The sequence below is a fragment of the Schistocerca gregaria genome, chromosome 4 (assembly GCF_023897955.1).
Source record: "Schistocerca gregaria isolate iqSchGreg1 chromosome 4, iqSchGreg1.2, whole genome shotgun sequence".
Classification (NCBI taxonomy): domain Eukaryota; kingdom Metazoa; phylum Arthropoda; class Insecta; order Orthoptera; family Acrididae; genus Schistocerca; species Schistocerca gregaria.
The window spans coordinates 496,070,491-496,097,428 of NC_064923.1; the positions used below are offsets into that span (position 1 = coordinate 496,070,491).

The 26,938-nt window shown below is 38.6% G+C and overlaps 1 protein-coding gene across 6 annotated transcripts in view; it reads left to right on the forward strand.

The window, feature by feature from the left end:
* Positions 1 to 26,938, forward strand: part of LOC126266769 (protein NDRG3) — a 481,178-nt gene that overhangs the window by 136,060 nt on the left and 318,180 nt on the right. For 3 of the 6 annotated variants that reach the window (XM_049971293.1, XM_049971291.1, XM_049971296.1), the window contains one exon: positions 6,853 to 6,903. The exons of the other annotated variants lie outside the window; for them this stretch is intronic. In XM_049971293.1, coding sequence (XP_049827250.1) covers positions 6,853 to 6,903 — 51 coding nt within the window. The remainder of the gene's footprint in view (positions 1 to 6,852; positions 6,904 to 26,938) is intronic. 6 annotated transcript variants of the gene reach the window in all.

Below are 26,938 nucleotides of genomic sequence, written 5' to 3' on the forward strand. Positions count from 1 at the left end.
ACATCTTTCACATCTAAATCTATTCTGCAAACCACTGTGAAGTGCATGGCAGAGGGTACGTCTCATTGGACTAAATAATTACGGTTTCTTCCCTTTCCATTCACATGTGAAGCATGGGAAGAATAATTGTTTAAATGCCCCTGCGTGTGCTGTTATTAATCTAATCATGCCCTCATGGTCCCTATATGAGTGATACATAGGGATTTAGCATTTCGTAGAGTCATAATTTAAAACCATTTATTGAAACTTTGTACGTATGCTTCCTCGTATTGGTAAATGTCTATCTTAAAGAGTCTTCCAGTCAAGTTTCTTGAGAATCTCTCTGTCTGCCTCCCATGGGTCTCACAATACTGTGACTGTTCATGCTGCCCATCTCTCTATACATAAATATCCCCTGCTGGTACTATTTGGTATGGGTCCGACACACTTCAGCAGTATTCTAGGATGGGTTGCATGAGTGATTTGTAAGCAAATCTTCTTTGTGGACTTACTGCATTTCCTCAGTATTTTGCAAATAAACCAAACTCCATCACGTGCTTTACCCATGACTGAGCGTATATGATCGTTTTATTTCATATCCCTACAGAGTGTTACACCTAGGTGTTTCTATGAGTTGGCCAATTCCAACTGTGATTCATTCATACCATAGCTATAGGATATTAAATTTTTTGTTTTGTGAAGTGCACAGTTTTACACTTTAACATTTAAAGCAATTACCAATTGTTGCTCCACTTTGAAACTTTATCAGTATCTGACGGAATATTTATGCCGCTTCTTTCAGACACTACAGCACTATAGATAATTGCATCATCTACAAAAAGGATGGTACTAGTAATACTGCCTACCAGGTCATTGATATACAACATGAGCAGCAAGGCTTCCAGCGCACTTCGCAGCAGCACATCTGTTTCTTAATCTGTTGCATCTTTTGATTATAACTTTTCCATTAGATGAGTAGGTCCCCCTTTTTATGAATTTGGGTTACTCTATTCTACCACCTCTTGTTTTTTGTTTCCTTTCCATGGTTAGTGCTTGTCTCACATCCCACCCATAATTCAAAATGACACACAAAATAATTAGTATTTTTGTTTTGAAATGTCCAAAGCTTTGGTGATGAAAAGCAAATACAAAAAATAATCTCTTACTGTCACACCATTTTCACAGTTAATAGTTAAAGTAAAATGCACCTTTCCATATGTTCTCATATTCGTATTATGTCACCTGTTTTCTGCACCTTTAATCACCATGTATGGAATACCATGTTGTGCACTTTATCTGCAGTTATAGTAATTGAGACATCCTTCATGTTAATCATCTTCAAAAAAGTACAGCCACATATCAGTTAAGTAGCCAATTAATTAAATACTGAAACTGGGGATGGTTGACCCTTTGTAAACTTAGGACAAATTTTCATTTGTGATGAACTGTCCAAATTAGATTTTTTTACCCTTTAAAGCAGTAATAACAAAAATAATTTTACAGGTGACTTACATTTTAGATTTGTACATGTTGTGCAACAACCTAATTATTTGATATCTACTGTCTTCCATATGCCATAAAATTTTCTCCTTGCACTCTTGAGAGTATTAAGCATGTAGAGGACACCTAGTATTTCATGCATTATCACTTCACAAAAACCTGTAGATATCTTGAACTACTTATATTTTATAAGATATTACCTTCATCTGTTGGCACCATTGATGTGTGAAACTTGTTGTTTCTTTTTTTAAGTACCCAATGACTTCCTTGTAGTTCAACACATTCCATAGTTCATCAGCACAGTGAGTAAAGTACATTTTAACTAATTGTAGTTACGTGCAAAAGTCTGATTTGCCATATAGGTCCTTACTTAATCCTCAATCCATGGCAATCTTGCTATGGCAGAAAGTTAGTTGAACAGCTTACTAAGTGTGCAGTAGATGCCATTTCATAACACATTTAGGCACTGAAACTAATTTCTTTCCCATATGAGGTACTTTGACGAGTGTTAGTGTGAGCAAGCTACCATCTACATAACCACAAATTAGCCACTGCTAGTTGAAATCCAGTTGTATGCCACTAAGCAAAGACTTCAGTCTGACAGAAGCTGCATGAAAGCTATTAAGTCAGGATGAATGGACAACTCTTCCTTCTGTGTGACATATAACTTTGTTCACAGACGATTATGCTACCACAATCTACATCTATATTTGGCAAACCACTGTGAGGTGCATGTCCAAGGGTACATCCCATTGTATCAGTTAATATTGTTTCTTCCCGTTCCATTCATATAGGGAGCATGGGAAGAGCGATTGTTTGAATGCCTCTGTGCTTATAGTAATTATTTTAACCTCATGATCCCTGTGTGAGTGATTCTTAGGAGCTGTAGTGTATTCCTTGTGTCCTCATTTAAAGCTGGTTCTTGAAACTTTAATTGACTTTCTCAGGATAGTTTCTGTATCTTAGTCTTCCAGTTCAGTCCCTTCAGTGTCTCTGACACTCTCCCATGGGTCAAACAAGTGTGTAACCATTCATGCTGTCCCTCGGGTATACTTGTCAAACGTCTCATGTTAGTCCAATTTGGTATGAGTCCCACAAACTTGAGCAATATTCTAGAACTGGTTGCAAAAGTGATTTGTAAGCAGTCTCTTTTGTTGACTGATTGCACTTCCCCACCACTCTACCAATAAACCAGTCTACCACTTGCTTTACCCATAACTGATCCTGTGGGATCATTCCATTTCATATCCTTACAAAATGTTACACCCAGTTATTTGTACGAGGGTGGTTTGAAAAGTTCTCAGAACAGAATAGGAAAAAAATTACGTACATCACTGAAACATTTATTTTTCAATGTAGTCTCCTTGTAGATTTGTTCAACAATGTTCCAGTGCCTTTATCACATCTGGAAAATGAGTTTCCCCCAAATAGTTGTCAACTCTGGCTATCAATTCTTCGGGGAAGTGAATCATTGCCCACAAAGAAAAATTTTCAGTTTTGAGAAGAGATGGAAGTCTGACGGAGCCATATCAGGTGAATAAGATGGAAGTGGCAACAATTCATACCTTAATTCATGTAATTTTGCCAGGGCGATGGCATGTGTGCGAGTGCTCGGTGAGTCGTGGCACCCAACTTGCAGATAATTTTTTCATTTCTAATTCTTAAGTTAAAATGTGATATACCCTATCAGATGACATCTGGCAAGCATGAGCAATTTCATGCACTTTCAATTGGCAATCATCCATTACCATTTTGTGCACTTTTGTAATGATTTCTGGAGTAGTGACACATCTTGGCTGACCACTGTATGGATCATCATCAAAGCTCTCCTGAACAAATTGAAACTCATTTGTACACTTGGAAATAGCTGAATATGAAGAAGAAGAGACCCCCGCCCCCTCCAGTGTATTCTGGAAAATGACGTACTTAATCACTCCTTGGATCTAGATTCTTTTTTTTTTCCATCTTCACAAATCACTACGCGTAAACAACAACAGAGCCACATCACTGCCACAGCTCTCTTCAAAGAGCAATGACATGGCATGTGTTTACAGGCAACAGTCCAATGAGTATCACATGAACAACTCGTTGCGCTAGCACTGACCTCTCGTGGTGATTCAGAGAACTTTTTGAACCACCCTCGTGAGTTGGTCGAATCCAGCAGTGCCTCATTGGTAAGGTAGTATGTTTTATCATTTTATGAAGTGCACAATTTTACATCTCTGAATGGTTAAAGGAAATTGCCAGTCTTTGCAGCACTTTGAAATATTATCAAGATCTGACCAAATATTTGTGCAGCTTCTTTCAGACAGTACTTCATCATAGATAACTGCATCTATTTCAGAAAATCTGAGGTTACTGTTAATATTGTCTGCAAGGTCATTAACATACAACATGGACAGCAAGGGGTCCAAAACACCAACCTGGGACACAGTCATCTGATGGTGACTGTCCATCCAAAATAGCATGCTGCATCCTCCCTACCAAAATGTTCTCAATCCAGTTACAAATTTCACTTGGTACCCCAATTGATGATAATTTTGACAATAACCATAGGTGTGGTGCTGACTCAGATGCTGTTCAACCAAGAAATTCTGCAACTACCTGACAGCTGTGATCCAAAGCTTTTAGTATGCCTTGTGAGAAAAGTGCGAACTGGGTTTCACATGATAGATGTTTTCGGAATCCGTGCTGATTGGCACTGAGAATGTTGTTCTGTTCAAGATACATCATTATGTTTGAACTCATAATATAAGATTTTACAAAAAATCAGTGTCAAGGATATAGGACAGTAGTTTTGTGAATCACTTCTGCTGCCCTTCTTGTAGATGTATGTGACCTGTGTTTTTTTCCAATAACTGGGCACTGTTTTTTTGTGTTTTGGAGATCTATGATAGATTAGAGATAGAAAAGGGACTAACTCAGCAGCAAATTCAGTGTAGAATCTGATATGAATTCCATAGGGGCCTCGAGGTTTGTTCAGTTTTAATGATTTCAGGTGTTTCTCAACACCACTGACACTAACACTTATTTCATTCAGCTTTTCAGTGGAATGTTTTTGGTTGCTTTATCCTTTAATTTCTGAGAAATGTAGGTCAGTTAGCACTGCTCTGAGCACCATTTGTTTCATATCTAGGATTTTATTTCCTTCATTTGACGGGTGACTTCTAATTTTCTGAACCATATGAAGTTTGTGCTTCTCATTGCATAAATAACAATTGTGCACTTGGAAGGAATATCATCTCTTACTGGAATAAGTCATTCTGTATATGCCCATTGCTTCGCAATTACATTTCCTCTCCACTTCTCTTTTAGTGTCAATAAGTTCGTGTTGAACAATGAGTCTGAAGTTCCTTTCTTTCCAGTTTCTCTTCCTAATTATGAAGAGTTTGATAAAACTTACAAAACCAACTTACATGTGAAAACAGCTGTTCTGTATGCCTAATTGGTGTAGTAAGATCATATCATGTTTCTAGCTGGCCAAATACAAAATGTTAATATCTGTACGTAATTTGAACTTCAATAGTTAATTCATTGTGTAACTGTCCTGGTGCCTTTTTAAAATAAGTTTGCCAGTACACTTTTAACTTGATTATAGTATTCTGCTTTCCTTTGACATTAGCTATATGTTGAAGATACAAATTGGCACTTGATACAAATTATTTTAGGGTCATTGCAACATGTGGGTCAAAACTGAGTCCCATAAACAAATTCTTGTTTACTAAATTCTTAAGTACTCTTGAGTTAGTATCATTATTGAATTATTTTTATCAAATGAAGTGTTAGACTGTAGTTTTTGCAAGTAAAAGTCACAAACCTTTCTTTTGTGGCCTCATGCAGCAACAGCAACTTGTCCAACTGTTATCCATTGACAAGTTCTAACACTGAAATGGGGCACCATTAAATGAAGTTAAGTTTTTCTTCAATGAATGTTATTTTAGACATTATGTTTGTATTTAACACACCCCATCTATTGTTTGGATTAGTGTTGTTTGAATTCAATTCTTATTTCACCATGTAGGCATGTTTTCTTCAAGTGTATGTATCTACTGATGTATTTTCCTTTGACAGTTCACACAAATAAATCCTGGTACACTGCTTTACTTCTATCTACACTTCCTCCCATGATGCAAAGACAACATGAAATCATTTATTACCTTCATTAATCTTTGAATCATTCTCTGAAAAGTAGTATGTATATAGTATACATAGTGTCACTTAACATTTCCTGTTGTCGTCTGGAGTCCCTACCAACTCAAATGATTGACGATTTGACATTCATCATAGTGGGAAAAACTATGAAAAGTGTTTGTGTACGTGCTAGCTGGTGTCATCTGACTTTGGTCAGTCACTCTTACTCTCGAAATATTCTCACCTGTTGAAGTCCATGTGAATCAGGGATGTAGCCTTCATTCAGATTCCGAACCTGTCTCAAAATTGTAACAAAGATTAGAAAGTTAACATTTTTATGTATGCTTCTTCTAGGAAGGTTATTAAGAAATTGTGCAACAGCATCAAATTTTAAGAGTTAACATGGTATTCATACCAGTGCAGAATAGTCACTCGTCCTGTTATTGTATAATCATGGGTCGTACCACCTCATAGATAAACCCCACTGAAATTAATTTTCAGTGCAAGTGTCAGAAGAGCTATTTTTCTCTTTAGGGATAGGTGTAATGGTACTTTTATATAAGGTGCATTGAATGAAGAGGCGGCGTTGCTGAACAGCTATGATTTCTATTATTCGTTCATATTCATATAAAAATAACCTTTTCTTTCCTAATTCTTCCTTAATTTTATTGTTGCTAATGATTGGAAGAACCAATACCCGTTACTCTTCCAGGTTTGGTATATGTTAATACGCTAAGCTGTAGAAGGCCTTAATGCTTGATATCATATTGTACTCAGTCATGCTGTTGTTACACATATTTTTATCTAATGCAATTATTCTGCTTTTTATGCATGGAGTTTTCTTGCTGATTGTCATTAAACTTGTTATTTAGAGAGATTACTTTGAAGTGACTTTATATCTAAATAGTAATATTGTAGTGTTAAGTTTTCATGTCTGAGGATTCCTAATCTGTGATAAAGAATTTTTATGACAATAGCTACAAATTATCAGAAAATGGAAATTGACCTTAATTATTTGTCTCTGTTGTCTGAAGTTAATCTGATGTAATCGTGGAATCATGCTATCACCAAAGAGGAATCCTTGGATACTGAATTTAGTGTTTTTCGCTGTTTAGTAGTACTGGCCCCTAGTTTGAATGCAGCACTAGTTTGAGACGTTAAGTTTCAAAGGTTACCCTCCCATGGAAGTGAGGTATGCTTTGGCTCCACTGCTGTTTGTCACACACTATGGTTTGATTTTAGGGACCGCAAAATGCCGGCATCTACATCGGCCGAGGAGACAGCACTGCTGGGGTAAGGAACATGCACTTTGTGTTAAGTGTATCATGGTGGTGGTTTTAAAGGGACCGGTTGAAAGTTCCATCGGTTTGCAGATCCGTAATACTGTACTGGCACCTATTAAACATACTCAAGTATTTATTTTCTCTTATTTGCATCAGTTACATACACATTGTTCATCGTTCCACTATGTACTTTCTGTACATCAGTATTATTAAAACAATCTTTCAAACTCGGTAACATAATAGTTTCAAACTGAATACGTGTTAAAGATGTCTACTCACAAGGCAACTTAGTGTCATAAGGTAACCTAATTACCTTATTCTAAGAAGGAAATTAACTGCATTCAATTTCTTTTTCTGAAGAGATGATTGATTTTAGTAGTGGGATTCTGATTTTAGAGAACCATTTTCTTCACATCTTTCTTTCATTGTACTTCATTGTAGCATGAACACTAACAAACATAAATTATTTAGATCTTCATTGCTCAACTACCTTTGTAAATATTCCAAAGGGAGGCTCATAAATAAGTATAATCATAAAATGCATGTCATCTACTCAAATTTTCATTATGGGTCATTCAGCATGTTATGCAACATACTGGTAGTGGGCTTCTTGTTAGTCCTTACATGTTTGAACACCTATTTTTTTATATATATATAAAACATAAGTCCCCTTTTTACTTTCACATGTACTGAATTTGTTTTTCTTTGTATTTTAGTTAAATATAGTGAGGAGAATGATGACTGCTGTTATCATATGCCACCAGAGGAGAATTGCCAGTTCTTTGGGAAATTTTAAACTTCTACAGTGAATGTTACCAAACAAGAGACAAACATGTAAAGACTGATGAGAATCTCACTGCACTAGTAAGGTTTGCCCAATTCATTGCGAGTTTTTGGACAGTAAAGGCTTCCTCTCAGTTAGGAAACCTTGGAGTAACTGCCTATGTTGTTGTCTTCGCAGACTGACTGAACCTTCATGTTGACCTTGGTGTCCCTGAAAGTATTTTTGTATCTTCATTAGGAATTGTTTTTGTGTGTTCTGTAGTTCCTGGTATATTTTATGGAAAAGATCTGTATCACTGGTTATATTAACTGGAATAAAGATCTGCATATATAGCAATTTTTTCAACAGCTGGAGGTACACAAATAACATGTGATAAGATTATGTACTTTGAATTTTAAATAATAGTGTTTGAGTATAACAGTCTGTACAATTGTCTTCAACAGTTACTGAGAGCATTTCTGGATATTACTTTGTGTTATGTGTGTTCTATCTACTATACATGTTTTTTATTTTTATATTCAACAATATGTAGCCTAAGTTTATTGCTGTATGATGAGATATGATGGAAACGTGGACATTTTGAGCTACACAGTGCAATTTTGTGCTGGAACGTGGCTCTTATATAAGGTGGAAAGGATACTGTGCTTTATCTACTAAAATAAATGAGGCTGATACTATATTTGTTATATAAAAAGTATCAGTGTCATATGCTGCCCAGTTTTCACATATCTAGTTACTCTCTTATAAAATTACCTGTTGTTAATTTCAATCACTTGTCAATGATATTTTTTTGCAATTGTTTTCCTAATTCATCAGCAAATTCTCTTAATTAAAAGAATTCAAATATACCTGCTGTCTTTTATTTATATTGTAAAACTGGAGGTTAATTTGATTGAGAATAAATAATAACTTGTGTAATGGAAATTGGGCTATTTGAAAATGTTAGGAAGATGGCTGTTAAAGCAGATTTGAATTTTTTTATATTTCGTATGATCCATTAAAATGCGGAAGTTTGATTTGTGACAAGGTCTTACTTTTTTTAATGATACCTATTTCAAGAGCTGGGCGATAACTTGATTGTATTGGTGAACATTAGTTTGATTTTTAATGCAGCCCGGTGAATTGTGCATATTTGAAGCTTATCACGAAATTAAGCTGATATCATGGGATCTAAGTGCTACTTAGTGCTAACTTGAGTAATAATATTTATAGTAATTCAGTATTACTGTCATGCTCATTATCATATACTGCCTGAAAGTATGATTTTCTTTGCTTCATATTGAAGCAATGAATTGACTGAATGTTTCTTATTGAAGTGAAATATTTCTGCTCAACACAGAATTTATTTTGAAATTTTGCTATCCTTTTATTGTATACATTACATATTGACATGTAGTTCTGCATTTTTTTTTACTGTTAACAAAGGAAGCATTGAATTTTAGATTACAGAATGCAATACTGTGACAAGCTGATCAAATGATTTTTTTTAAAAAAAAAGAAGTGTTTTAGTTATATCATATGCTGTTTTATGCCAGTATGTACTTTATTAAATAAGTGAGCTGAAGGATAATATGTTTATTTGCGAATCTGTTCATCTGAGAATACAGTTTATCAGACACCGATATTTTTGTACTGTCTTCTAACTCATTTCTGCATCCCAGCTCCAAAAATTTGGTAGTTATAAAAACAGTGTTACTAATCCTGTTGTGTTCTTATCAGCAGGGTGTATTATGTTCCACATGCCAATCTATCAAAAATAAATTTTACAGAAATAAATTTGACTTCATTTATTATTTGATAATTAACATCACAAAGTAAAATTCAGTTCTTATGTTTAAAAGCGATAACTATGCACTGGCTCAGCTTATTGTCATCAAGGAAAGATGTAAATATTTATGAAAGTACCAGCACAACTTTTCTGTGAGTACAGACACTCATTATATAGTACACCACCTCCTTTGCTTCTCATTTAAATAATCAAACTGATGCCATCTTAAGAGTGCCATTGTAAATGAAACTACAAGGAAACCCAGCATATGGAAAAGTTTCTTGAATATTGCATTTCCATATTCTTACCTTTCTGGGACACATAAAAATAATACAAAGCAGTCTAAAGATCAGTTGCTAGTTCACTACCAGAGACAGAAACTACAAATTAACATATGTAGAAATTATAGAGCTACAAGGGATTTGAAATACTCAAGAACTAAACACATGTTCTTTGCCATTGTATTTGGCTAACGACAACTCTTCATACTGCTTCAAGCTTAATTTATACATTTTTCTGTGAAACCAATAGCATTCAGCCCTTTGCTGTGCTTGTTTGGTTTAGCATATGGTATGTACCTGTTAAGCATTCATCTGTTGCTAACTTCACTAAAATGTATCTATTTCAGTTAACTCCTGTTACATTTCTTAGTTGTTTCTATTTTAGAATAATGTATATGTCTGCTTGATCATGAGACTTTCTTTCTTGAGCAGTAAATGCTGCAATTCCGTATTACTTAAGTCCTAAAAATTGATTACATTGTTTATGCGCAAGAGAGGACATGACTTTTTACTTGAGTATACAATCATTTCCATTTGAATCTTTACCTTGTGTTCGTTAAATACAAAGTGATTATAAACACATTTGTGACATATATGTAATAGATGAAAAACTGTCTAAAGCTGCACTACACAATCAGTGTTCCATCAAACCTTGAGATTTTGCTGATAACTAAGTGGAGCTCATGGTAAAAAACTTAAAATAAAATTTTAAAAAAAATATTTTGTGTAGGAAAAGGAAATAATAAAAATCAAAACTTCTTTTACTGGAAAATTAGCCTGACAAGAAATTATAATTTACTGTTGCAGGATCTGAGGAAAAAAAACACATGCATTTAGTTTGCAGCAGCCATTAAAATTAGGGGATACATATAAGACTGCATCAGGACAGTAACCAAAAGACATTTGTTAATCATGATCTAAAATACTGTAGTTACCACATTTTTGTGAAATAGACAAAAAAGGCAGCATCATAGACCAGATAAAGTAGAATCCATCTACAAACATATCCAGCATATAATGAGCTTGCTGTGCTGTTGTAGCTATTGCAGAGCCTGAAGCTCTGAGAAACTATTCAGACCTACTATTCATAAATGACAAATGTGTTGGCACGAAGAAGCTTTCTGTGTCAGCAATTATCTCAGTTCACTAAAGTTGTGGCTGTTCTTAAGTAAAAGCTGTGGTATCCAAAATGACTCATTTCGTCTACCATCTTTCAAATGCTATATTCCAACAAGACAGTTTGCAACAAAGTTTCTCTGGAAATCAGCCTTTTTTCCACCACAGTATAACCTAACAGTTGACTACCTTCTTATTTCAGAGGTATTTCACCATCATATTATGACTTATAAGTGTCTAATGAAACGCAGCATCAGTAACCTGGGCATTAAGCCTTAGGCATACGACCATTCCCATTTGTATGCTCTTATTGAATCTGAAGGTAGTTTTGCAACATCAGTTTTTGCCATTAATGTGGTTTTTATGTAATAGTTGATTGCATCTTGCATGGATGTGTAGCTTCCCTCATATATCATCTTTGTGCAATATGAGAAATGTTATTTATAATGCAAAGACAGTGATTGCAGCAGCTACATCAAGCTTTGGAGGAAAGTACTAAAAATACTGTAGGCTATACTCAATCTGATAGTTGTACAATGAGTGCACGACAAAGCAACAAAAGTCCTAGTGTATCGGTATCAAGATAACTACAAAGGTAGTTATAGAGGTGATAAAATGTGTAAGTGCAAATATTTTTTGTTGATGACTGACGACATAGTAGTGAGCAACATTACATCAGTATTTATTTAAGTTGCTTACTAATAGTTATAGCTATTAAAACATTTCAGGTTGATTAGTGCCTCCAGGTACATGTGCCACAAGCAAGCCACAAAAGTTTTCCGCTGGGTACGGATGTGAAATGGGTGGTCTATACTGGTAGGAGTTGTCCACTTTGCAGTGCAGCTATGAATATACAAAGAGACACCTGGTAGTAAATTATATGATGTGTCTGCAGCAAGACTGTTACTTACACACACACACACACACACACACACACACACACACACACACACACACACAGAGAGAGAGAGAGAGAGAGAGAGAGAGAGAGAGAGAGAGAGAGAGAGAGAGAGAGCACTGAAATGGGTACATACTAAGGTTCCAATTATCACAATATTTGTACCTATACCCTTAACACCCTGTGTAATCATTTATGAGTTGCTTAAAGTGAAAGTAATTGTGAACTACTGAGATGAATTTTTTGCAGCAGAGCTGGAGGTATGTGAAATTCAGTGAATTTCAGTGTTAAGTGATGGATATGCCCGTCTTCATCTGAGATATTATTGAACATTTTCAGTATCACTGAATTGGTAGAAATGTGGTATGTAATATAGCATGTTTGCAAGGGTACATTTGGTGGCAGCTAATACAATGAAGAAGAAAAAATCTGGAAGATCAAGTGCTGATGTAGAAAGAGTACATTTTCAGTTGCGAAAACGATATCTTAAGAGCGGAAGAGAAAAGATCAGGCAAACTTAAATGCCAGGCTGTCAGTTTCACCTTGTTGTAACAGATTAAAGTGATGGTCTACACACCTTCTTCCCATACTGACCATAAAACGTTTGTGACTGAAGACAACCTCCTGAACCAAAAAAGCAAGACACTTAACTGTCTTCATGCTAGTTGCTATAACTTTTTTGTCTGGTATGTTCCCTGTGAAAACAGAATATTTTTATGTACTTGGAAAGCATGACTATGAAAGTGAAAGTGAAGGTGAAAACCACAAATCACCCTTCACTGTAAATTTAAATGGATTCATGATGGGCTCTGAAGTGTAAATGAAACCACTTCCTTATAGGGAATAAAATAAGATCCTTAAAGGAATTAGAAACACCTATGAGAAATATACAAGCTGCTCTTCCAGGCAGTCCTAACTATTGTAGGAAATTCTGAAGAGTTGGCGTGTTCTCATAGGTTTCTTCATTAATTCTAAAATTCTAATACTCAGAAATTAGTTTCATTTTGGGGAAAGCAATTGAACTAGATAAAGTATGTGGGAAGAAGTGGCAGCAGTATTGTTGAAAGAACTCAGCTGATATTAGGAGGGTATGAGCCAGGAACATCCACAAGAAAATGAAGGTAGCAGTTCACACCACCTCATTTCCCCATAATGTTTCCATATCTAGTGACAAAGTACAACAAATCGTGTTCTCCCTCTACTGCGTCACACAGTCGAGTGACATCTGCATCTTTATTTCACAAGTTCTCATGCAGTGTGTATAAGAAGGCACATAATGTAACAGATTCGTCTCCCACCCCCAACCTCATCTTCTATTTCATTCATTGATGGTGTGCAGGAGAGAGGACTGTTGGTACCTGCCCATCAGAGTTTTTCACTGTTGTCATTATGGCAGACTGGAGGAAGCAGTATGTGTATTGGAGCATAGACACTCAGAATTTCATGAGCAAGGCTTTCTGCATTGCTTACAGTCTCTCTTGAAATGCCTTACAATGCAGTTTCTTGGGTGTTTCCAAGCCACTGTCCTCCTCGTGATGAGTCTAGTCACAGACCACAGAAATATCACTCAAGAACTGATCAGATGAGGTAGTGTCTCAGAAGAAACCTCTTTAGAGCATTAATTACAGTTCCTCAGAATTATTCCCGTTCAGTTGGGGGGAACATGGAGGAAAGCCACTGATTTATTTAACAGGGAAAATGGCCAGAGTGCTGTGCGATTTGAGATTTCATTTTTAAAGCTAGTTTTGGCAATTCAAATGTGTCATTATTAGCTTAGTGGAACCACCAGTATCTGGATGTGATGAATGCACAAGCTGAGTCTTCGAAGGAAGCACTTGAAATATGACTTCATGACATCCACGAACTGACGGCTCCAGAATGCCAATATGGATTCATATTGGGCCTGAAGATGACATATTCAATTGCTAAAACTGGTTGTGAAATTACAATAAAATAACTACCCAAATCACACGGCTGTATCTTGATTTTCTTTGTTAAATATTTGACCAGTTGCTGACTTGGGTTCACAATGAATCAACAGAGATAAGACTGACGTAAGTGGTCACTAAACTTCAAATCCTTGCTTTAGGAAGTTTGCAACACCAGAACACTGCAGTGAAATTGAGGAAAACCCACTGAGGACTGACAGTTAATACAGGGACTGACTGGTGACTGTTATAATAAATAAATGTGACTTACTGTGCATACATAGGCGAAGAGATCCTCTACTGTTGACTATTGGCAGCTAATCACTACAAACATAAGTAATTGTAGAGAAAGCAAATATTAGACAGATTCACTGGGGGAATCTTAAACAAACTGATCCATGAAAGAAGTGGCTCGCAGAACACTTTTTCAGGTGAGTCTTGAGTACTGCTCGTAAACTGGTACTCTTCCCACATTGGATTAATAGGAGAGAAAAAGAAGCTCCAAAAGTACAGCATTTTTAAGTTAATGCAAATGCGAGAGCATTAGAGATGCTCCACAAGCTCTAGTGGCAGACACTACAAGAGTTGCATTGTGCATTACTGTGGGTTGACTGTTGAAATTCTGACAGCATACACCATAGAAAGATTAGGACAGCGTATTATTTCCTCTCGTGTACATCCTGCGAAATGACCACGATAAGAAAATCAGAGAAATTAGAAGCTATAGGGAATCCCATACGGAAGGGGCTTGCAGAGTATGAAGTGGAAGCAGATACTTAAAGGCCGTGACTGTTGAATAGGAAGAACCGTTTGTGAACGGCAACTTCCCCGCCGAGAGAATGCACGGCTTCACCCACAAGGAAGCGCGTGAAGTATCCGGCTGGACTGCTTTTGTGAGCCCGTTGGCTGTAGAGCGTCCCCTTGCCGTCTCTCACGTTTGCCGTTACCTGGCGGCGAGAAGCCAGAAGGCACTGCTAACGGGCGGGGATGCACCGTTACCGATGTCTGCGCGTACACGGTGTGTGTGGGCGCAATACTCGTCTGCCGCGGATTTCCTGTTAGCTACGTCTGCTTCTCCGTGTTGAGACAGTGTTTCACAAAGTTAGTAATTGTCCCGTACTGGATGTAGCCTTCTCAAAATAGGGGACTAATTATTCGCTATTTTGCAAAACGGTGGCAGGGAGGCAGTAAAGCCGTTCCCACACTGGACGAGGCGGTTAACAATAACGTGGAAGCGGGCGGGAAATCCAACTTCACGAGACACAGCGCCCGTGTCACCTGTGACTTGCTAGAAAACACTTTGGGAGTCCAATCCCGAGGACAGCTCGGGCCACAACGTTGTGTTAAAAAGATTGCGCCCGAATACAGGCCGGCCCGCGATTTTCTCAACATGCGGGCTACCAATAGCTCGAAAACTTGGACTCATTTCGTATGAGAACAGTGTACAGATATCTCGCTACGTGTCCCTTGGCTGGTGCTGCCTTCTATTGTCAATCTCTAGAATTATTTCGAAAGAAATATCAGAGTACGTAACAGCTGCTTTCGTGGACAGTGAGCTCAAGTTTAGTATTGAGCTCACTGGTCGCGAATGGCTACGCCTCTATGATCACATTGACCTAATTTCGAGCGTGCATTCGTTAAGTTTCGCAGTTAGTTGTAATTCTGCTACAAACATGTTCGTTGAATGGACAAGAAATTTTGGAAGCTCAAGAGGAACAAATAGCTCACTAACACACATCACACATTTTTCTTGGGAGGATAAATATAGTTCGTCAATATTTTCAAATTTGTAATCTATCGAAGAACTTCAGTAAATATGAAATGTAAATTTTGAAGCCTGGCCCTTATTTTGGTATATATCAGTCTCAAAACCACATACATTAGGTATGCGCCAGTATACTTTAAATAACGGCATAAATGGCCAGTTTTTTAGGCGCTATGCTCCTTTAAGTGGGCCTAAAGCGTTAAAATGATTTGCTACTGTGACGCTCTCCAGCGGCAGATGCCGGCCGCAATCCACACACTGCTTACAAAAAAGGATGCGCAGTATATTTATTAAAACGCACATTCACTCTCATTTTCATTACTGATCATATTGTTCTGTCTGTAGTACACATAAACAGAACTTCTATAGCCATGAATATGTTTGAAGGTAAAAAGGAAACTTCCACGCCAAATCAGTAAAGATATCAGAGAATGAAACTACAAACCGGGCAGACTCACTCCTGAAAGAGAGAGCGCACATTTATTTACATAACATCGAAAACAGAAATTATTTCGGTTAATTTAATAAGAAAGTACTTCAAATTTTTCGTAATTCGGCGTACCTGCCTACTAAAAAGTGTAGTAACCTTGTATTTTATGTTACTGTGTTCTGAAGGCTTTAACTGCCGATGTCGACGCGTTTTTGATGAATATTATATGTCCCGGTGCCTTAAAAAGGCGCAATGTTATAACACGCGAGATGTAACTCGAAAATAGGTAAATACGAAAATTCTTTAACCACCGATTTGACGTTTCCCGTGATTTTATTACAACATATCGTAGCAAAGGAGATAAGTTTCGGAGAGACCCTGAATGTACTGGTACTTAAAAATAGTACATATTTATAGGATATGAGCTATATTAAAATATGGGCTTCAGCTGAAAACATCAAATACAATATGGTATCTTGCAAGTTTCGCGTGTGCTGCTCATTGGTCTACGTCGCGTGGTATGTTGCCGAAATATCGCAGAACTCACTTTGTTTCACGCGATGAAATGGCTCCTCTCTGTAAAGTATCAGGCACTGATGTCACAAAACTCCTACAGTACCAAGTCATTGTTAACTAACTAGTCCTGCGTGAGGATGGCTTAAGGTTACAGTAGCATACGCACTACATTTAACCCATTTCAGTGTTACCAGAATGAATTTTCACTCTTCTGCGGAGTGTGCGCTGGAGGTAGTAGATAAGGTAGTAGCGTAAGTACAGCTTTGAATGGGGATCGTGAATTGTGCTCGGGAGACCACTTGCTATCGAGAGAAAAGTCTCGGGTTCGGGTCCCCGTCTGATACAGTTTCAATCAGCCAGGAAGTTTCATTTCAATGTTATTTTATCCACGCTACGTCTTATTGAACTCCTTGGCTGTCAATCCATTTAAAGACTGTTGAGGGAGGTTGCAGATTAAAAGAAGACGCTTAAGCAATTCAGTGGCGTGCTGCTCGGTAGGTTCGATCAACAAGCGAGTATTACGGAAAGGCTCTGCGAACTCAAATGAGGATCTATTTAGGAGGAGGAGGAGGAAGATATTTTCGCGAAACACGGTTGAGAAAGATTCAGGTACCGACATCTGCATCGGACTGCAGAAACGATTCTACCACCACCAACGGACATCTCGTGTAAGGCCTGCAGAGACAAGTTAAGAGAAATCACATCTCGTACGGAATCATATAGATTGTCTTTTTTTCCTCGCTTCATTTGCGAGAACAGGAGAGAAAAGACTAACAGTAGTACAAGGTACCCGTCGCTGTGCGTCGTATGGTGGCTTGCGGAGTATGTATTTCAGATATTTTACGAGATTTTTGTAGAAGATACAGACATTCATGCGATTTTCCATTGCCACGGAGCACTGCGGTGGTGCATGCAAACAGTACCTGTCGCAACTTTGGACTTTAAACGTCAGATGCCAACTAATTTAAATCTGACTGTAACGCAGTTTTCGCCGATGTTGACGTACCTGCCATAAGTGCAGCCAGGTGCGGCCATATTCACACAACCATTTGCCAACAAAGCATCGCAGTCTTACGGCCAGCATCAGTCGGCAGACGCTCTTCTACCGACAATCGAACCTCCGCTCAGAGGAGCAGTAATACGCTATTTGAATCTGTGTGTGTCAGCCTTGAGATGTGTACGGGTTCTTCAAGTGTGAGAACACGTGGAAGGCTGGGACTGATTTTAAACCCTGAAACGAAACATAGATTTGCTTACGGCCTGAGACATTTTTCTGTTTTGTTACACAACATTTCAGTTTCTCAACTGAATTAATATATTTCATTAAAACAACTTTTGAAAAAAATCGCAGAAAGAGTGAATATTTTATAGGGGTTATCTCATTTTATTTAAAAGTGATAACTTGTATGTTAATAGTAACTTTCACTTGCACCACAAGCGCAAATTTGTTGTTTTATAGTGTACCAGCTACAGAAAAGAAATTTCAGGTAACGGTGAAAAGCGAGAATGTCAGGACAGGTTCACATTTGAACAGAACAGATCTCTGTGTGTTTCACAATTCAAATAAACTCTAGTTGCGTAGTATTAAAAAAAAAAAAAAAAAAAAAAGAGAGCAAGGCTCAAATTCTCAGCAGACAATCCAAGACTGCCCCCTTGGTTTCCCTAAATCTCTCGATGGTATGATGGAGTGTTTCCAATGAAAAGTCCACAGCCGGTTTCCTTTCCAATTCTAACTTGTGCGTCGTCTGTGATGAGCAGGTCGTTGACAGGACGATAACACCTCTCCCCTTTTCTTCGTCCTTTATTATTAACAGTGAGTAAATGTCCGCCTCCGTAGCGCAGCGTTAGCATTACCACCTAAAACGCAAGGGGGCCCGGGTTTGATTCCCGACAGGGACTGAATGTTGTGTGTCCATCATTTTTATAATCATTGACACGCAAGTCGCCGAAGTGGCGTCAACTAAAAAGATTTGCAATACGGCGGCCAAACCCCGAAGGGGATATCCCGACCAATAAATGCCATACGATCATTTCATTTGCAGCGAGCAAATAAGATACTGCCGATACGATAGTGGAAATAGTGTCGCACAATTCTTTCGGATACAACAACCTATTTTTCTGATGACACAAGTTATGTTATTTTACAGAAATTAAGTTGTTCAAATAACTAACGGGAATATAGGACGTTACCCAGCTGCATTTCCGGATGTTATTTGAACATTTGGTATGCTGGAAGAAGCCCAAGTTTAACAGAAGTTGGTAAGACGAGAGTTTGACAGTATGGGAAAAAAGTTTATCACGGGCAGGAACTTACCTGAAATAATCTCGGTATTACTGCCCAGACGAATCACAACAAAATTAGAAATTTCAACCCAATAATGCAAGTGATCATTAAAGGTATGAATTTTTATTCTAATTTGACAAAGCAAGAGTGACGAAGGTATTTTGCACAAGATTTTGAGAGCGCCAACAGCCGTAGGTTCACTGCTTAAATTCGTAGCGGTCTGACAGAGTCCGGCAATAGTATAAGAGAGAGACGGCCGATCACGGAAAACTGTCGAGGAAGGTATTTGAATTCGACAGGACGATGGAAATGTAGTCAAGATTCTGGAGAGGAAAAAGAAAGAAAGAAAACTGTCCATCGTGAGTTGTAATACCTACACCCGTGTTTTGCAGCGAAACATCACGCATGGAGCGCAATATTAAGTAGTTGTTTCTCAGAACCAAATGTATCATAATTAGAGCAATACGACAGTGAAATACGTTGTTCTGACTAGGCAATGTAGTCACCCGCCTTCACCATTGTCCATGGTGTGAAATACGTGGTATTGTCGAAATGGCATAGGCAGATAATAAGCTTATCATGTAGTCAGTTACGCCCATGTAATCACTGTTATGACATTTGGTCACAAGTCCCCTGGACTCGTACGTCGAGTACAGGAAGTACTGGTTCCAATGCACATTGCAATTCCAGCCGACGGCCGTGGCGGGTAACAACTTGTGGCTTTTGGAAGTCTTGGCGAGATTTCAAGTTCATTTATTCATTTATAGTAGTACCGGTTGCTGTCTACAAGATGGCTAACTGCAGATACCACACTTTAGGGTACTATCTTAGACATCCGTATCGGGTGACACAATCATCGTCGGACGTACAAGAAACACAATTTTGCTGTCCCTTTTAGTCTCAATACTAAACGTATTCGCCGCGCGCTTCGAAGTGAAAAAAGAATGATGAACGCGTAGGTTCCCAACGCTAGCAACACTCCGAGAAAGCTATGCCTACAGATCTGTTGCATTTTTTTAAATTTGTACAAAATAGCAATGACATTCTAAGTAAGTCCTTTCAACATGTTTCAGAACGGGCAGCAATATCTGAGGTGATTATAGAACTCCCCAACCCCCATGCCAGGAAAATCATGTGATACTAATCGTGCTTTGCACCGTTAAAACATAAAACTGGATTTCACCAGCTTCAACTAGTGCACAGAAACATCAAGATTCCGAACGTTATCGTGCAGCAGTTCAAACAGTGGACCCAAATTTATTTAAAGAGCTAGGCTCAAAACCTCTGATCAGTTTTTTCCTTATAGCGAGTGCCAGAATGGTTTCGTTAAATTTGCTCTGCAGCCGCAGGAAGAACCGTCACATGTACCTCTTAGCTTTGTTATTGAATCCGTTGTCACGTTGTGGATGAAAGATATGGGTGCTACTAGACTTTCTCTGTATACTAGATTTGCTTCCGTCTTGGAAGACGTTATGCATCACTGTAGTATACTGGTTGAACATTCTGTTCCGTTTTGAAACAGAGCGTAACAATTTTTGTGTCTAGTCTTTGCCAGAAACTGCTTCACAAAAATACTATCGTTCAACTGAACTGTTGCGTGAAGAACGGAACAGTGGAATTGCCTAGGTGAAAGAGCTGTTCTGTGATTAGATTTGACCAGCGACGAGTTGTGGGTACGAAGCTGTTCAGGGGTCATAAATGAGAAACGCTGCAATAATGTATTCCTTATCCTTGCAATAACATGAAGATCCAGCAATCAGGAATATTCTGAGAACGTGTAGTGACGTCCCACGTAGCTATCCCAAAGAGCAGTACTAAAGAAAACTTTTATGAGAATGCAGTCGATGGCTTACCTCGTTCCCCTTCCGCGATAAGACCGCAAGTACGCTGATAGCAGCATTCCTTTAACACGTCTAAACAGTGTCTTAAATAACGTACTGTGGGAGTGCATTCCTTGCACTTTCAGTAGAAGTCGCGCAGCTGTAATTCGTATGACGTTCCCGAAACACTCCTAACACTTCCTAGACTACACTATCCAATGTTGCGTCTGATTGTCTTAGCCTGTACTGCAGCAATGTAATAAGAATTTAACGGTTATCTAACTATACAACTTCATTTATCGATGCATTACTCCTAATATAGATATCGTTTCAGAGGCACAATTACAAGCATACTTCAAATTGCGGTCCTACTGCGTTGTTTGTGTTGACTGATCAATAGAGATCGCTTCAAAAGAATCGGAGCTGTTTGGCACGGCACATATATTCAGGGAGAGGGAAAGGTTCAAATCCATGTCCATGTCCGACTACCCTGGTTTCCTACATGACGAGTATCAGGATAGTGTCTTTTTACACGCTGCAGACGGGCATCAGCAGTTTGCTGATATTTACGCTTATTATCTTCATTAGCGAATAAATTGTATTTCATTATCAGAAACAAAAAGCGTTTTCGATAGTTCAAGACCATTGTAAGCACAGAATTAGAACTTGCACTCTTATCTTCAAAAATTACGAAATACATTGGACTTGTCTTGAGTTTTCATTCTAGCAAAATACACTATGACATTGAAGTAGGCAATGGGATGCAGTTGAGTTAAAATTTGTAAGCTAATAACGAATAATTGACTCGTATCTGGGTCCGAATGCCCCTAGTTTCTCACAACCTCATTTTGCATAGGACGGTACCCGCGGAAGACTTCCACATACTTGCTAGTAGTGAGAACTGTTTCATTGAATTGGGAGGTTCCGGTATAGGGTGAGTACACTTCAGCCAGCATCTCAATTTCGAAACTATTGGTAACCTAGCAGCACGAATCTTACCACATTTGTACGTAATGGGAAACATGACGATCAACCTATTTTCGGACGTGTTCTTGTTCCGACAATCTTACTACATAGGTCTGAACGGTGACTGCTAGTACGTCACACATGGTTTTGAAGGATTAAGAAGTTAGGAACAAAAGATAACCAAAAACACACAGCAAATAATGATGCGACATTCAAATTTAAAAAAAAATTGAAAACCAATTTTTGTTTTAGTATTATTTTTAATTTTTCGGCTTTATTAACTATTTACAGCTATGAGGTTAGTTTAACTTAAGAAAGGGGTTGCGATCTTGCAGCAAATATAGGAGTCGCCTTAAACAAATTTCATCTATTTCATTACCGGTTTCGAGCGACGGAGCTGATAATGGTATGGTGTGGGTTCTTATACATTGATTTAAGGCACTTGTTGTAGATAGTCTGTACTTTAACTGAGGTGACAAGGAAATATTTTGATCTGCAATTGTCAGGTACAAGATGCAGGCCTAAAGACTGATAACATTCAGTAAATAATTAATGTCTAGCTATTTTTCACATGCTTGAAGGTGAACTAAAATAGTTTGTGTCACTTCAGGCTAAATATTAAGGCCCTTCCACATGTATAACAACAAAAATGCGAACCAGCTAGTGAGTTTTGCTACGCGAAATCGGCAAAGAATGCTTAATGTTGTTTTACTTTTTTATCATTTTGTTTACTGAAATCAAAAACGTCACAGGATTAAAATTCATTTTAAGTTATACAACTTTGGATATGAAACTGGTACACGCATTTTAGGGACGTGTATTGGCTTCTTTAAAATTATAAGCGGCGTATTAATATATAAGGTGAATCCATGATGATGATACAGACGTTTATGGATAATGGAGTGGATGAATTTATCAGTCTGACTTAAGGGAACTTGGTCCGGAAGCGACATAGCCAAAAGTTATAAGCGAAAATCATTCTGATACCTATGACAGTCGACCTCTGCTACTGCAGACTCTTTGCTTTCCATATTTTGGAAGGAGGTAGTATGGACCAAAACAGAAAAAAAATAGTGTAGGAATCATCGGCTTTAAAATGCCTTGCTCAAGACCTGTGAGCACTTGTTCAGTAGAGGATATGTTTCACTGTAGTAAGAATGAACAAGTGCTCAGTTCTGAAGGTATGCTCTTTAGAGCCCATGTTTATTGGCCTTTTTTGTGCATCCTACTTTCTTTCAAAATATGGAAAGCAGAAGGGGTTGCGTTAGCAGACATCCACTGTCAGAAGTATCAGAAAGATTTTCGCGTTTCCGGACCAGGGTCCCTTACCTCGAATTGACAAATTTACCGTTCTACATCATGCCTGAAAGTTTGTAACATTGTGCAATCACTCTGTACATGTAGTTAATCGCTGTTCATGTTGGTGCTCTTCTTATTTCTCTGAAGAAACCAATGTCGACACCATTCGCCGGTTTAAGAGAAACGTGAATATTGTGTAGCAAAAGGTGCAGATAGCAGCCAGGATGTGACAGCAATCGTGATAATCCCTATGTACGGGTGCTGCAAGGATCCCTAGTGTGAATTTGGCACAGAGTTGAACTTCATTCAATGTCTGACAAAGACAGGAGATTGAAGGAAAGCCAGTGAAGGAATAATATGCATGGATCAGGATAAAAAAGTGGTTGACAGCTGTTTGTACACTGCTGTGCTTTCAGTACTGTTAACAATCTGGGAATCAGCTCTCTTACGACTACTGTTCTGTTCGCCGTTGCCATCTCTCTCCGCTACCTCGACTGATGGTTACCAGTAATTAGAGCCTCTAATATTTTCTTTTGTTTGCTCTGTTTCTCTGTTAGATATTTTTATTTTACGCACCATAATGTCCGGAGTTGCACAATTATTTAGTTCAATCTCGACATGATTTCCAAGGGGAGTATAGATTGGTATCTTGCTTCAAATGTTCAAAAACGAAAAATTTTGCACTTCATGAAACGTAAAAAAGTACTATGCTATGACTACAATACAAATGAGTCAATACACAATTATCTGACTGTAACAATTTGTAGGGATATCGAATAGAACGAGTAGGCTCCTCGTAAGTAAAGCAGTTCGCAGACTTTGGTTTATTGATGGGACACATAGGAAATGAAGACAGTCTACAAAGGAGATTTCTTACCAAACGCTCCTTAGGCTCATTCAAGGATATACTGAAAACACACAAAGAAGGGGAGCACGAATAGTTAGATCTTTGTTTTCACCCATAGGAGAGTGTCACGGAGATTAAAATCATGAACTGGCAGAGGGTTCAAGATAGGCAGCTGTGCCCAAAACGTCGAGCCATCTTTATGTGCTGGTAGTGTCCGTAGACAGTCCAGCGATTATATATATAGACAATTGAGACATTTTTGTGTACAGACACGCGTTTGCAACAAAATCGCAGAACCTTTGTCTCTTGTTTGAAATGGGAGACATGAGGCAATTCGTAATATTGCGGAACATTTCGTAGTGTGGACGTGTTGGTAGACGTGGCGTCTAGTTATTCTCTTTGCGCCATGGAAAACGCTCTGTTGGTTTCTTACTCTTGTTTTGTGTTAAACATCAATTATCACAATATGGCCACCGGAGGAAGTGTTGTAGCTGAAGTCAGTAATGTCGGCATACAATAGGAAATGTCCTTGACAGACTAAGAGACTGACTCATCATCGCCCAACCCAAACCGCTAAGGGTAGAAACTGAAAATTTGGAGAGGGTGTTGATCTTACGCTGTAGGCGTCGTTTAGGAAGGGATTTTTCGAAATTCCATTCCGAAGGGGGTGAGAAGGGGACGAAAATTTTTATGAAAATATTACATTAAAACATAGGTATATTTATGAATATTGGTGTCTGGTTTATTAAAAAAATGTTTTAGAAGATGAAAGTTTTTGTTACGACGTAAAGTCAAGCGCTGGCTCGCCAGTTGAGAGCGACAAAGCAGAGTAGGCTGTGAGAAGGGGTCAGCCAGTTGTACGCTGGCAAACCTCCCTTCCAGATCGACAACGTAGCGGCCCCTATGCGAAGAGGACATAAGCACCGCACATGACTGTGGGGCCCCAGTTCAAGAGCAGCTTCAAGAATAACGACTTGCATAGCAGCGTCAATGTTAGGCACTGCGATAGCTGTACAGGAAAGGCTTGTCAGTTAGAAATCTGCAGTTACTGCAAGGACTGATTATTTCGTATGTCGCCATTTGCTTGCGACACATCTGTGTAATTGCCAAAGTCAAGTATCGTATTTGGTTAATTGTAATATAACTCATTAATATGAGTTGTTTGATGGTTTGTCTAGCGAACCGATTATGCAGGATTCCTAGACACTACAGTTTTTATGGTAATAACTCCTCAAGAACCCAATAACCAGGGTTTAATAAGACATCCGATGTTAGCCAGCTATCAGAATTCTTTGAGGTCAGAAGTACATTCGGAAAATCGTGCTTCTAAAGCCTTAATTAGCTTCAAAAGTTGAGATGATTGCCATTTGCGATCAGCTTAAAAATTCGATTAAATACAAATGGCCATACAGTACGCGAGTGAAGCAGCGGAAGCTAATCTAGTTCCGTATACAAAAACAGCATCAAAAAGAAGTTGGTTATCCAAGTGATGGGCAAAAATATTACACATCATTGAGTCACGCGGAAAAACATGCTGTCTTCTGCTTCCAAATCCGAAAGCAAACTACAGACGAAACTAGGCCCCTCCACAAATAGTTTACGTTTGCACAAACGCCTCCTCTGTCAATTTCTTTTCTTGTCTATTATTATCACTGTAGAAGCCGCAATCGCAACAAGGTCTGCCGTGTTAGCAAATTTCGAGGAACAAGGCATTCAAGTGTGTACAGGGAACAATGTATCCAGAATGCTTATGTATATTTCCTAGCAACATACCCTATAGACATTCTCTCTACAATGTATATATGGACGTGCAAGTGTGTACTTATCTTAAAGTTCGCGAAAACGAGATTAGGCTTATTACAGCGTGCAGAGAGCCTTTAATCAGTGACATTTCCCGCAGTTTATACGCGAATGGAACGAGAAGCAGCCCTGATATGTGGTGTAATGGGAAGACCCCTGTGCCATGTGGTTCACAGTGGTGTCCAGAGTATACCTGCAAAATGAAACCGCCTAGGAAAGTGGTGTACTGCGTGCTAACGTAACGGCGAACAGACGACATAGCTCCGTACCATACTCAGCTCTCAATGACAGTTACTCTGGCCTGGGTCCAGCAGGTTAGTCCAGGCGATGGGCAGTGGAGCTTTGGGGGCAGCTGCCGCAGCAAAACCGCTGTCGGCAGGTCGAGACCTGCCGCTAGTGGTGCAAATCGCTGCACGCTTGCGCGCCGTTGGAGGTTCAGACGTCACGTGGCTCTTATTCCGGAACGCCTTGGTTTAAGGCCTTTTTGCACGAGCAGGTGCGATTCCAGAGTTCGCTTGTGCTGCAGGTCTCGGTCTGTTAGTGACTTAGGGCGCTTTTCATCATTTTCATCTATGGTGTCTGTTAGAGGAGGGGAGGAGTGCTATGGGAGTGACACCTACACCCCTCCCTTTTTTTTTTTTTGCCGCTGCTCAGTGTGTACGCTACTTTCACAGTATATTATCCGCGTCCGCAGTGAATTTCACTCCCCCCCGCCACCCCCCAATAAAACTTGTCATTACCTAAAGTTTTAACATGCCACGGATACCTAGGACTTTGATAGTAATTACAGTAACACTGAACTACATAAAATGTGTTAATACAATTACGTATTTCCGTCAATGTTTAATACATCACTATAATACAACATCGAAGTAATTAAATTTAGAAAATAAATAATTTTAAAAGTGCTCATCTTAAAAATTGACATGCACCTCTACATGTGCCATGCAGTTGATATAAGTATTGTAATAGCAACCAATTTTCATATTATAACACGACATAAAAACGATCTAGATAGCTCAAGAATGTCAGCACTGCATTAAGCACTATGATTGTGAATACAGGTCTGCAGTCTGTGGCTATGCAAGTCTATCAATGGGGAGAAAGCTATTTCATTTCCGCCTTCGAAAAGGTAAACGTTTCTGTTACTATTTTATTAGTGGACGAAAAGTCCCCTCGGTATATTTCATTATTCAGTTTCTTCAGAGTTACGAACATGCCGTATTTGCTATTGGCACAAAGTGCGGTTAATCCGTGCTTGGACATTTTCGGGTGGCTGGAATTGTTCTGTGCAGGCGGTCAGTCTGCAACCTCATCCACATAAGCCTACCTCTGAGGAACGCTACCACGAACTAGAATTTCTTGGCGCTATCAAGACCCTTAGTTTTCATCTTAAGTTATTCATCGTAAGCTGGGTAAAAAGTTTGGGAAACGAAACGAAGTACCAAATAATTTATAAAATTGTTCTTTGCGGGAGCTCACGACGCCCAATGACCTTCCACTTGGATTCCCGCCTATAAACGAGCGAGTTTCTTGAACTATT